We start from the raw sequence: 13727 nt of genomic DNA on the forward strand, positions 1-13727 counted from the left end.
GCTACATTCATTTTCTACAACCATGGAGGAATAAGAACTGTGTTCCTATTCCTCCATGATACAACATAAAGTCCATAAATAATTGCTATGCTTTTTTTGCGCTTTACTTAATCTATGGATAGAAGTAAGCATTAAGGACCCTTAAACCCCGTACTGTAATTTCATAAATAATTGCTATGCTTTTTTGCGCTTTACTTAATCTATGGATAGAAGTAAGCATTAAGGACCCTTAAACCCCGTACTGTAATTTCATAAGTGTGAGTGGAGGAGAGGTGGAGGTGGTGAAATGTTGTCTGTCCAGTCTTTTCAAGATGGCGTTGCCTTGCTAGAAATGAAGTCTCACACCACGCTTTGCTTCCCTTGCCGTTTGTGCGTTTGTGTTCTTATTCCGGATTAACTAAATGGTAATATATTCGCATCGGACTTGTTGTTGTGACTCGAACTCGAGACTCGACTCGAGTCTCATATTCCATGACTCCGCATGCACCGGTCTCAGAAATTCTTCGAGGTGATAAAACCTTGATGAGTCGAGCGACGGTGCCGAGGAATGCCCTCTTTCCTGCGCATTACTGCAACAATTATTACCATCCGATCCTCAAAATAAACTCGGGTACTGAGGCCAGTCGAATGAGCGAAAAATAGTTTCAGACACGAAATCAAGTCTAGGGTTTCGCACTCTTGTCGCAGACAACAACTTTTTCAGGTTCAGTAACCATTCTAAAATAAATGTTAGAGGTCACGAGAATCTCATAAAATTCCCAAATGCCTGCAGTTTGCACAATACGAGGAAATAGGTTGCCAAAAATCCACGTACCGTTTGTGCCTTGCTTTCGATTTTAATGTAGCCCTATATGTGGGCTATTGTAAAGACTGCAACACATCCATTTTGAGGAGCTGACGTACCGCACCGACACACACCATACCAGCGCACAAGAGGGGTCGACACTGGTTATATTAAGGCTTTCGATCGTCGATTTTCCACTGTGAAGCTCGACTCTCGTCCTCTGAACATGGAAAATTTGCCGCCGAATGTAATGGTGCAGATCTTCTCTTATTTAGAAGTGAAAGACAAATGCAGAGTTGCAGGGTAAGTGGATTCTGATTTCGGTAATTTTAGGGACATAACTTCCGGTACCACCATCTTACCAGGAAAGAGAGTAGGTCTATGCATAAGCTTATAATTATGCACTTTGACACAAAATGAGTCGATTTAATCACCGCGAGATGGTCAAATCGAGCAGATGCTGTTCCCAATATGCATGGAAGCCGATGGGATTCCCTGTACACGACGTCCAATAGTTAGAGGCTGACGACATTGCATCTAAATGTATATCAAACAACGTCAAAAGCCATAATTGAGGTTTGCTTGCGCACATCCTCGTGCTTTTTAAAATTCAGTTTGAGACGCCCGTGTCATTGCTTGAGCATTTAGCGCCCGGGAATCAATTCCGTTTCGGCTCGGTACACTTCAGTAATGGCTAACCATGGCCACTGGAATACCTCTTCTTCATGCTGATTTCATTTCGTTAAAAAAAATCAGATTGAGTAACAACGTCTGTCCCGATTCTGTATTGTGGTCGTAGACTTTTTTTTTAATTATTATTTCCACATCGAGTGGTCCTATATTCTTTCTTTTTTTAACCCTAGAGTTTGCAAGTCTTGGCGAGAACTCGTCGTTGAGAAGAAATTGTGGAAGAACGTGAACTTCTTCCCCTGCCGAGTCGACCTCGCCACCCACTGGAGGGCGCTCCGTAGATACTTCACCGACGGCCTGCGCACGCTACATCTGCGCGGTTTCGTGTTCACCAGTAATGAGACGGCCAGGTGCCTGACCGACGCCATTTTGAAGGATATCCGCCGAAGGTGCCCGAACATCGTGGAGCTCCACGTCGACGAAGCAAATCTGACCAGTGTCGACTCGGGTCATCTGCCGCCAACTTTGTTGGCCTTGGTGTTGAACAGGTGCATTACCAGGCCGGGATGGTTCCAAGCAGGAGTTGCAAAGGGAAGACTGGACCGGCTGCGAATCCTCAACTTGAAGAGGTCCAAAGAGATCTGCGACGGGGATTTGGAAGATCTTGCCTTTCTTCGAAACGTAGGTAAGCTTGAATGCCTCAACATCGCTTACTGCCACAGAGTCGCGCGACGCGGTTTCAGAAGTTTGGCTGAGCTTATTAATTTATGGGAACTGGACGTAAGCGGTACAAACATCGAGGACCAGGACTTCGACGTCATCACCAACAAACTGAGGAAATTAAGTGTCGTTAAATTCGAGGAGTGCGATTTGCTAACTTCAGAGAGTGCACAAGCTTTTGCAAAACTAGAATACATAGCTTGTATCTCGTGTTATACAGATCCCCGGGGCGGATCCAGGAATGTTCGCAGGGGAGGGGTTTCATCAGCAAAAAATTCTGGAAATGTACACAGGTTTTTTTCACCGTACACTTCTCCGTACACTTGGCCTTCGTAAAATCAAAAACTGAAGGTGGGGGGGGGGGGGGGGGGGCTGGTACCATATTTCAATAGGAGGCGCTGTTCAAATTCGATGATTATTAACACTAGATTACAGAATGGTGTACCGTATTTTGAACAGGCAAACATTATACCGGTACAACTTTTTTTGGGTGTCACAGCGGGGGGTTTTCGACTTATTTTTTACGAATTTGTATGGAATTTTTTTTTTTTGGACAGAGCTGGGGGGTGGGGGGGTTTGACCCACAAAAACACCCCTCTGGATCCGCGCCTGGGGCCAAGCTTCATCTATTTCAGAGATGAAGAATTGTGTTTATGAAAACGCCACGCTTACATGTACGTTCGTATAGTCGGAGGCAAATTAATAGGGGACTTTTCCAATTGAAGTGTTTGGTGATGTAGCTCTTATTGCTACTCTGTGCGCACATAATGCATGTATATACGGCATATTACCGGTACTACTCCTTCTGTTTGAAAAGAAACACTTCATAAACGGTCCATCCAGCAAACTGAAGAGAAACGTTCAAACGTAATAGCATTCCCAAGGTGTATTTACAATGTAATACGGTTGAAAACTTGTTGATAATTCAGTTGTTTAAAAAAACGTAGCTTTCTCGGGGGGGGGGGGGGGACACGTGGAATTCCTCGCCACTAAAATATGATTTATTTGTGTATTAGAATTACAACATGCAGTGCACCTCCAGCCTAAATTAATGTTGGGGCCTACTTATGAGTTCCAAATTGTTCCACGATTGGTTCTTTTGCAATTATGATTGTTGTAAATAACAGTAAAAATGTGTACATGTTTGTGTATGCAGAGGTACTTACTCGTACAGAACATTCCTTAACGGAACTTAAAATACTTAGAATTACGACTCGTTTTCATATACTATTCAACAAGACTTATACTCGATTATATTAATAATTTATTATGATTTCTATTAGTAAATGTTTGGGTTTTTTTTCCTTAGCGAAAGATAATATTTCTATATTCGATTCGGTTCGATTCGATTCGATTCGATTTGAAACTGTTTATTGAAAATATTCATTGTGATGTGGTCATATACCAAATTGCTGAACACTTTGATTACGAAATTAAGATATAACAAAAAGTATTCGTGAAGTCGTAATATTTTCCACTTGACACCACATTTCCAGTGCGTGATTCGCTCAGTCGATTGCAATTGACTGATAATTGGATCGCTGTTTTTCTCCTCGTTTAAGTGTGTTGTTATCGTTAACTGTGTATAAATGTACTAAAATCGTTGAACAATGGTCTGTCGATGAAAAACGTGATTTGTGTTGTGCTAATCTTAATTTTAATTAAACGCGATTTTTAACCTCATTTCATGATCATTTTTCCAATCATGCTTTTCTTGTAAGTTCTTATATGTGCGATTGTCTGCTGCACTGTCGCTGCCAGTCGAAACACAGAGGAGTACATGTACATTCCTCGGCTGTCAGGTAATTCATTACAGTTTGTTGAACTTGTATCGTACATCATTTCCTACTCTCCCCAAAACAAGAGATGAAATTGTTTTTGCGTTATTTATTCATCACTAATGCGATAAGTAACTCTGCATGTCAATATTATTGCGTGTCACTGGTTGGCACTGGTTGGCATTTAAAAAAGGATAAATGTTTTTGTGAAGAGTCCAAGATCATAAGTAGGACCGTTAAAGTACCAGTGTAACGGGGGTTCAGTTGGCAAGGGGAGGTACACTCATTTCTCGGAGGGAGGGGTAGGCCTATATGCAATGGGTTAAAAAGCTACTTTTTGCCACAAAAACTGAGCATGGAGGACAGGGGGAGGGGCAGAGTTCTTGAGCGGAGATTGGGGACGTGCCTCGTCCCCCCAAATGCCTCGTCCCTTTGACACCTTCGACAGATATCCTTATAGAGTGCAGGCCAGTAAATCGAATTCTTCAGTATTATAGAGCATTTTGAAGGCCGTGAACTTTATGATTTGTAAAAATGAAGGTTGAAAGCCGTGCGAGCTCATATTTCTGTTAAATGTGGATGATGATTAGGCCCTAAACTGGCTCTGTTTTGCAATGGAGCGCAGGCGTCCATTTTCAAAATGGCGATGGGCTTCAGGACTGCTTTTAGGGGTGATCATCTTTGGATTAACCCCCAGAAAATTGAACAGAAAATGAAAGATGATGAAATAGAATTTAATGTACAGCTTGAATACCTCACAGAGTTGTGAGAATTTTTCCTGAATTTCTGAAGTAGGGGCATTTATCATTGGGGTCTCAAATGAAATTTATTTACAGGTTTGCAACCTTAAGGTGGCGTTGGTGAGGCACCTGGCTGTATCATCACTTGTGTACACGAAGCTTCACGGATGGGTGCACCCCGGTAAACAGGCCTAAACCCATCCTCCGAACTCATCAATAAAAGTTATACCCTCAAAATATATTCTATCTTAGAGAGTTCCGAGAGCAATAATATAACCAGAGCCAAAAAATAAATTGAAACTAGTGTTGCAAATTAAAACTCTGGCCGCCAGGCAAAACTTGTCCTGGCTAAAGAAATAACGCTTGTGAAACTTTTTGAGGGTTTCCAAATTGAGAATGATAATATATTTCACCTTACTCTCTCGTTAAATGCAATTAATTTAAGACCAAGAAATAAGGAACAAAGATTTAGGACTTAAAACGTAGGACAAGGGACTACCCAGGAGGTACAATGAACTAAAATATGGTGTAGCCTGTAAAAAAAATAATAATAATTCATATTACATTCAATATTTCCAAAGAAACGAAGCATGAATCACACAATTTATTTCAATTGGAACAAACCGTTTCTGACAATGGCAATTTACACAACCATTTCCACCAGAAAAACCCTTTAAATACAACATGATAACAATTACACAAATATAATAATAATTTATCTGTACATTAATCAAGCATTCAACAGACGTTGGTCATTCCATACAGGTACTGTACACATGTACAATAGTCAACACACACACACACAGAGACTTGTTTCACATACCTAGTGTGGACTTTCCTTTCTTTTCGTGTAGTTAAGGAACACCAGTGGAAAAACTCATTTTTCTCAAACTGTGAAAACTCTTACAACCCAATTTTTTTTCAATGATTCCCTTTAGTGTTTCTCTTCATTCTGCTACAGATAAACCTAACCCAAAAATGCCTCTAAACCTGTTTTCCAGAAATGGGGAAACACTGTGTGGACGTGGGCAAGTCCACACTTCGTCGCTGCTACCTACATTATGTGGACGTCTTTTGTTCGGAAGTCCACACTGCGTATGTAAGACAAGCTCACAGTCAACACACCCAAACACACCCAAGTTTACGTTATATACCAAGTGTGGACTTTCCATTGCTTTCGTGTTGTTAAGAAAAACCAGTGAAAAAACTCATTTTTCTCAAACTGTGAAAACTCTTTCAACCCAATTTTTTTTCTATGATTCCCTTTAGTGTTTCTCTTCATTCTGCTACGGATAAACCTAACCCAAAAATGCCTCTAAACCTGTTTTCCAGAAATGGGGAAACACTGTGTGGACTTGCCCAAGTCCGCACAGTGTCTCCTCTACCTGGTTTATGTGGACATCTTTTGTTCGGAAGTCCGCACAGTGAATGTAATGCCTGTACACCCCCACACACACACATGCAGACGCACACAACCTGATTCCTAAAGAAGAGCAGTTTTACTGTCTCGAAACGTCGATTAAATCCACTCCAGCCAGCAATGCATTGGTTCCGTGTCACCCTCTCTTTTTTGCAATGGCTGTTATATACAATTATGTACCCGAGCCACGCCCCAATATCGACCACATGGCAAGCCAACTAGCTGGAGTAGGCTGGTGCAGAGAGCAGAGGCATAAGGAGGAATGACAAAATGTTCACTCCTTGGCCATGCCTCTTATACCCGACTACGCTTGAATATGCAAAGTACAATTTAAAGAATGCTTTCTACAGCGCACTGGGTACAGCTGTCAGTTTCTTTTGTAACGTATAACAATAAACCCTGGAGCTTACAGCAACTCAACTGCTATTAAACAACGAAGATTACTCCAGCTCTATCAGGTGTTTACCAACTATTAAACACAATAGCTAAATTGCAAAACGAGTAATAAAGTATGGAACACTTTAAACTGTTATACCACTGACTTTGTGGTACCCAAAAAAACTGAACTGGCCACCACAATAATATTAGGGAATTGAATAAATATGACAATGAACCTCTGGCCCGGATTTGGGGCTTCCAATTCTGAGCATTTTGGATGCAATTGGGCTCGAAAGTGGCACTATTTTGCCAAGTTGTGGAGGGATCGTTTTTCAAGTAAGGCAACCCTTTCCCCAGTGCTTACTTTATTTCCAACCCGTTTCCAATAGTAAGCCCTGGATAGGAAACTTTCTTCCTGTATCCTGATTCGATACCGCATTTGGCTAGAAATGGATTTATATCGTGTAATTGGTATTGTGATTCACAATTTGCAGTACGTGTTTTCGCGATCATTCGTCCATGCCTTCTCGAAAATATTCATTTCTTTCCAATTTGTTCATATCAATATGAAATGTGAAACTGCATGTTGTCTCGTTAAGATCGTAAAGGTTTAATTGAAATAAAATCGTGTTTTCGTAACTCACGCCATGCTCACGCTGCGACGAATTGATTCTGTTTTTACCCAGACTCTGCATACGAAAACAAACGCAAATGTAACACACCAGAGTAGGCACCAGACTTCTCATTTGTAGTGTGACGTGTTCAAAAATCTTGCACATGCAAATGATCCAATACCAGGGTGAGAGAGCAAGTAGTGGTGGGCGCGTACTGCTCGACACCCTGGGGACGAGGTTGTGGGAAGGGCTGATGAATTCACGCTCTGATTGGATAAATTCTGCGTGTCCTGTGACCGGCAAGTCATCACGGCCACGACCCTGCAAGTTTACAAACGGCCGTTAAGACAGGAAAATCTGTAAAACTTATCTGCGTTGTAAATTTGCAATTTCCGTCACTTGCTCAGACTCCGTTTCAAATTCCCGAAGGGTCAATGATTGCATTATGCAACGCTCAAAATTTGTCCACTTGGGCCTCAATGAAAAAAAAATCACATCCGGTATGGAATGTGTGCATTTCTGTGGGAACGTTTTCGGATAGAATTTGCGCGCATGGGCTACTGTGGTCTTGAATAGCTGCAGCCAGATGCTTTGTACATAGATCATGATAAATTACCCAGGACGTCATCTCCACAACCTTCAAAAGATTCTGTGAAGCTCATCAGCCCTTCTGTTTGCAGGGTGGTGGGTACAAGCGAAAGAGAATCGTCGAGGTGATAATATTCGAGATTCGGGCGTTGGGGTGGAGGAATGCCCTTCTCCCTCACATAATACCACGCAACAGTGGCGACTCTGGATCCGTCGTAGACCATGTAAACGTTTCGTCGAGGCTTGGACAAAACTTGACCAATTTCAGACATAGAATCAAGTCTACGGTTTAGTATTCTGAAAAAGAAATTCAGCAGTCTTCACTTTGTTATATTCAAAGGTCATAGATGACAATCTAAAAAAAATCCCAAATGCGAGCAACAATAAAAAAAAAAATAAAAAAAAAAGGCGTGCTAAAGTCTAAAGTCTACAAATTGTTTGCACTGAGACATGTTAAATGCAGCCATATTGTTAAAACGACTGCACATAATTTTATTATAATTATTGATTTATTTCAAAAAGGTGACGCAACGCACAGGAGCATTCACACACTCGCGCTCAAGAGAGACAAGGTTTTGTAAGGATTTCGATCGTCAGATTGTTTTCTCACTGCAAAGTTCAACTCTCTTCCGGAGCATGGAAAAATTGCCGTCGGAAGTGCTGGTGCACATCTTCTCTTTTTTAGAAGTGGAAGACAAATGCAGAGTTGCAGGGTACGTGATTTTGAACTTAATTTAGGGTGTAACATTGTAATGCCACATACGCAGACGTTCAACTTGGCCACTCTACCATAGAATGTCATGATTTAATAATTAAAATTAAAGCATAAGCTTTCGTGGTTACAGTTACTTCATCAGATGTAGCATAGCTGTTGTTATTCTTTTAATAACAACAATCATTCAAATAACTCATGTACTTTTCCAGTTATGGAATTTTGAACATAAACAGTTTTAAAACCGCACCACATTTATGGTACGTTATATTCCTACAAATGTACTATTAGGGAGACACGTTAGCGTAGAAAATTTGGTAGTAGGGAGGCACGGGCTTAATAGGGAGACACCTAGGGATCTCCATATTGGCGCAGCCCCCCTTTAGAGACAAAATAATTTTGCCATCGCAATTAGGTTATATTTGTTGCTCGTGGTCTAATTAGTAAAAATACCGAAATTCGTGGAAAAAGGACCAGGGAATATCGGGTTAGGGCACATTTATTTTTGTGCACAAGTCTATGGGAAAGTCTCCCTATTACCCCATTGCCGGTAATTATTATTATTATCATTATAAAATGAAGCCACGTCATATCATGAACACGACATCAGAATAATCCCATAAGTCTCTGGGGTTGCATAGTAAAAGGCAGAGCAAGACTTTTAACCCTTGACAATATGAAGCCTGTTGTTTTAACATTGGAAGCAGGAAGGTGTTAAAATAAAGATTATGATAAGAGCCAGTTATCATGGTTACGAGAGTGTTTTGCTGTGTTTTTTTCATATGTGAATTGTTTTTGCTTTGCTTAAATATCATTTACCTTTATTGTGATCCGTGGACAAAATTATAAAACTGTATTTGTGTTTAAAAGTCCGTAACTAGAGAAGTACATGAGCGATATGAATGATTCTTTCACAAGTTTATTCAGCCTTGCGGTTGGATCTAGCGTTGTTAAGCGAATTGCGTCCAGAGTTGTTTAGTAAATTTAATCAGATTACGTAAAGTGATTCTACAAACAGCAGTGAAATCAATGCACCCGAAAACATGGCTTTTAACGTTCTGTTTTTTACAGAAAATATGCTCAGTATGATTTAAATGTTAAACTGTAACAGACGAAGAAATTTTAAACTTCATATCAGTGAAAAATCGCCGTTATTAATGCCGAAACGTCAATACTGGTCATTGGTAAAATGTGACCTATAAAATCGTGGACAAATCGTTTGAAAAAGTCTCCAAATCTTTTTTTTTTTTATCTCAATAAGCCATTTGCGAGTTAAATTTGAATAATATCTGGAACGCTGACTTAATCCAATCCTTTGCGCGTTTTAACTTTGCATCTCCCGACCAAAGAGACTGTATGTCACGTGATTCCGGGCAAGTCTTATGCCAGCAACCCCCAGCTCCGGCATGGACTGGACTTGTCTTTTTGCCATTCTCACTGGCATTGCGAACAATAAAAAATTATCGGTGCTGAGCGTCTCTTACGTAACTATGAAAGAGCTTGCCCCAAATCATGTGATTAGCAACAGTGTTTTGGTCTGGAGAATTCAAAGTTAAAATGTGCCAAGCATTCTGAGCAAGTCAATGTACCAGATGTTTTTTTCAAATATATATCCCAAAGAGTGTAGGTCTCTCGCAAATGGCTTATTTCTAGACAAATCTTCACAGTTTGTCATTGTACGAGTAGTTGAACACTAATATGAGATTTTGTCACAATGCATGTATTTTGACAATATTTGAGTAGGCCTACATTCCGAATTTCAGCTCAATCTGTTTTTGCAAACGCTAGTGTTACACCTTGAACTATCTCCAAGACAAATTTTGCTGAACTAGAATACTCTACCGACCAAAACAACACATGTACATGGTACTCAGGTTGGCCGATTTTGTCGCAACGCTGACAAGGCCCATTATTAGCATATTCATTAGCGTGACTCGGCCTGACTTCGCGTGGGTCTCAATATCAACCAATGGAAATTGGGGAAAAGGGTAATAATTATTTATTAAGGATTTAAAAGATTGACATATTACAAACACCACTGCTACCAATTTTTCCAATTTCAAAGAAAAATACTGAAAATAGCAAAACGATTTTTATAGCACATAGTTGAATCATTAAAAGAAATGCAAACCCTGAAAGTTGCATGAAGATACGGTCTTCCGAACAAGAGAAATTGATTTTCAAAGAATTCGCCCGCGAACATCAACATGTCGGTGTGCATGTCGTTTCATTCCGAAATACAGTTTTACCTTTAGAAATCGGCCTTCGCAACCTCATGGCTGTATCGTTGAGCTTTTAGATCCTAGATCTAGAACACGCTGCATGCAGTTCTTCTATTAAAAAAAAAATTCCTTTTGTTTTACTCGCCCTGTATGACTATTTCTATGAAGCAGCGTTCGGTCAGGTCTGATTGTATTGCTACACTTTAATTTTCCATATCAACCCAACAGAGTGTGCAAGTCTTGGCGAAAACTCGTCGATGAGAAAAGATTTTGGAAGAACGTGAACTTTTTCCCCTCCCGAGTCGAACTCCCCACCCTTTGGAGGGCGCTCCGTAGGAACTTCACAGACGGCCTGCTCACGCTACGTCTGCGCGGCTTCGTGTACACCAGTAATGAGACGGCCAGGTGCCTCACCGACGCCATCTTGAAGGATATCTGCCAAAGATGCCCGAACATCGTGGAACTCCACATCGACGAGGCAGACCTGTCTGGCATCGACTCGGGTAATCTGCCGCCCACCTTGAAGGTCTTGGTGTTACACAGGTGCATCACCACGCCGGGATGGTTCTACGCCGGAGTTGCTAGGGGAAGACTAGACCGGTTGCGGACTCTCAACTTGAGGAGGTCCAAAAACATCTGCGACGAGGATTTGGAAGACCTCACCTTTCTTCCAAAGGGAGACAATCTTAAACGCCTCAAAATCGCCTACTGCCACAGCGTCACGCGTCGAGGCTTCAGAAGTTTGGCTAAGCTTATCACTCTGGAAGAATTGGACATTAGCGGTACAAACATCGAGGACCAGGAGTTCAAGTTCATCTGCAAGAATTTGAAGAAGGAATTAAGTATTTTTAACTTCGCTGAGTGCGATTTGTTGACTGAAGAGAGTGCAGACTCTTTGCTCTACCTTCGACAATTCAAGATGTTCTATACCGGGAGAACAGATGAAATTAGACGCTCCGCTCTTACTCTCACTTGTTTGTATTACCGGAGGCGCATTCACATGGGACTTTTCTGTTCGTATAGGTGCTTGCGACGATGGTCACTTAATTTAATAACTTTTTACTTGTACCTGGGGGATTACACCTTTTAATCCCGGACTGAGCTAGCCATTCACTTAAAGGGCAAGTAATAGAAAGACTGGCAAAGCTGCGGTAGTTTTATTAATCTGAAACACTCGCGGTGTTTCTTTCCATTCAAATTATTCAATAGGCCTAGGCATATATTCACTTAAACGATGAGCACGTCACACGCGCGTTTTTGAGAAAAGTTTTCAAAAGTATGCGACTGGAATCACGACTGAAACAGTTCGAATTTTCGGAGTCAACATTTTGACCCCCGAAATTCGTTCTCGCGCGCCATCGCAAGATAACACAATACGCCTAGGTCTTTAAAGCGTGTGTGGATGTTTATACATGCATCCTACTTTTAAATGTTTTTTTTTTCCAAATAACATAATTTCGTTGAAAACGCGATTTGTAGCCCAATTAGGCGCATTCCATGACGTGATGTCCCATAAAAAAAAATCACGTGTTACACGTGTATACGTTAACAATTGCTCAAAAATACAGTTCACAGTGTTCAAAGTTTATGAAGTTTGAAGGCAAAGAGAAACCCCCCAACAAAACACAGTCATCCGACCTAAATCACACAAGTGTTTTTAGATAATTTTTAAGCTACAGTTATGTCGTACACTTTGTCCAGGATTTACGAAAAGGAAGTCAGTAAAACGGTGAATTGGCAAGAAAAGGCAAGGAAAAATTAGATGGATATCAACTTCCTCCACAAACACAAAAACTAACGCTTAGTAGAACGTTCTATCGCCCAGCCCCGAACAATAGGCCCCCACACTTAATGTATGCATGCAAATTTAATAGGCAGGTCAATCGCATGCAAATAAGATTCAGGTCAAAAACAACAATGTAACAGGTTAACGGTGAATACACGTATGAACTAATAATGAGGATAGATCATGGAAACTTCCTGTTGGCCTTTGCGAACTTAGTCCCGGAATGACTTTGTGCAACATACTTCCACTCTTTTTTTCAATTAGAAATCACAGTCAGGTTTTATTCATTAATTCCTCTTGTAAATATAATCGTCATTGTCTTTACTCTTCAGTAAAAAAGTACATGTACAAAAGTTAGCATTCCCATAATGTATTTATGATTTCAGTTCAATGAAAATCCCTATTTTGTGTGTGTAAACAACAGCAAACATTTACGTGTGTGTGCGTGTGTATATTACTCGTACAGCCGTATAGGCATTGGTTGCACGGAACTTCAAATAATGTTATAAACACGTCTCGTTTTCAAATACTTTCAACAAGTATACTCGAGTATACTCATGATTTATCATGATTTCGGATGTTGTTGTTTTTTCGTAGCAAGAAATAAATATTTCGATATACATTTAGTGATATAATTTCCACCTTGACATCAAATTTCCAGAGCACAATTCGTTCAATAGATTGCAATTGACTCATAATTGAATCGCTCTAATTCTCCTCGAAATGTATTGTTATCGTTTAAAAATAAATGTATTGAAATTGTTAAACAATGGTCTATCGAAAGCAAATAAAATTGAAATTACGTGATTTGTGTTGTGTTTTTACCTATTTCTTAAAAAACAACTCCTTAGGTTTGATTAAGCGTGACTCTCTTCTTTTTTTTTTGCTAATTTCATCATCGTTTTTCTGATCATTCTTATGTAAGCTTTTATATGTTGGATTGTCTGCTGGACTGTTGCTAGTCTACCGAAACACATAGGAGCCATGGCATTCAGCGGATGTCTTGTAATTCATTGCAGTCTGTTGAATTTGTACCGTAATTATGTTCATTTCCCACGCTCTCCCAATAAATATATTTTTTTTGTTTTATTCATCACTAATGCGACAAATAACTTTGCGTGTCAACATCAATACTTGTCATTGGTTCGCATTTTAACAAGGGGCTACGTTCTTGTGAAGAATCCAACATCATAAGAAGGGCCTCAAAAGTACGGGTGTAATACGGGGGTTCATTTTGCAAGGGGAAGGGCCCTCATTTCCTGAAAGGGGGTGTAAGGCAATGGGTTATCAACAATAAAAGCTCGTTTTGGCCGTCAACGAATGCTGAGCATCATGGAGCACAATGGGGAAGAGCC

General features: G+C 40.4%; 1 protein-coding gene across 1 annotated transcript; it reads left to right on the top strand.

The window, feature by feature from the left end:
- The first annotated feature begins 95 nt into the window (after window positions 1–95).
- On the top strand, window positions 96–12319 carry LOC119736448 (F-box/LRR-repeat protein 12-like). Its single transcript, XM_038210468.1, has 4 exons — window positions 96–1087; window positions 1648–2277; window positions 10815–11428; window positions 12288–12319. Exons 1-4 carry the CDS (start codon window positions 1011–1013, stop codon window positions 12317–12319), a joined length of 1353 nt encoding a protein of 450 aa, XP_038066396.1. The 5' UTR covers window positions 96–1010.
- The last annotated feature ends 1408 nt before the right edge of the window (window positions 12320–13727 follow it).

The sequence above is a fragment of the Patiria miniata genome, unplaced genomic scaffold (genome assembly GCF_015706575.1).
Source record: "Patiria miniata isolate m_02_andy unplaced genomic scaffold, ASM1570657v1 HiC_scaffold_3, whole genome shotgun sequence".
NCBI classification, from domain to species: domain Eukaryota; kingdom Metazoa; phylum Echinodermata; class Asteroidea; order Valvatida; family Asterinidae; genus Patiria; species Patiria miniata.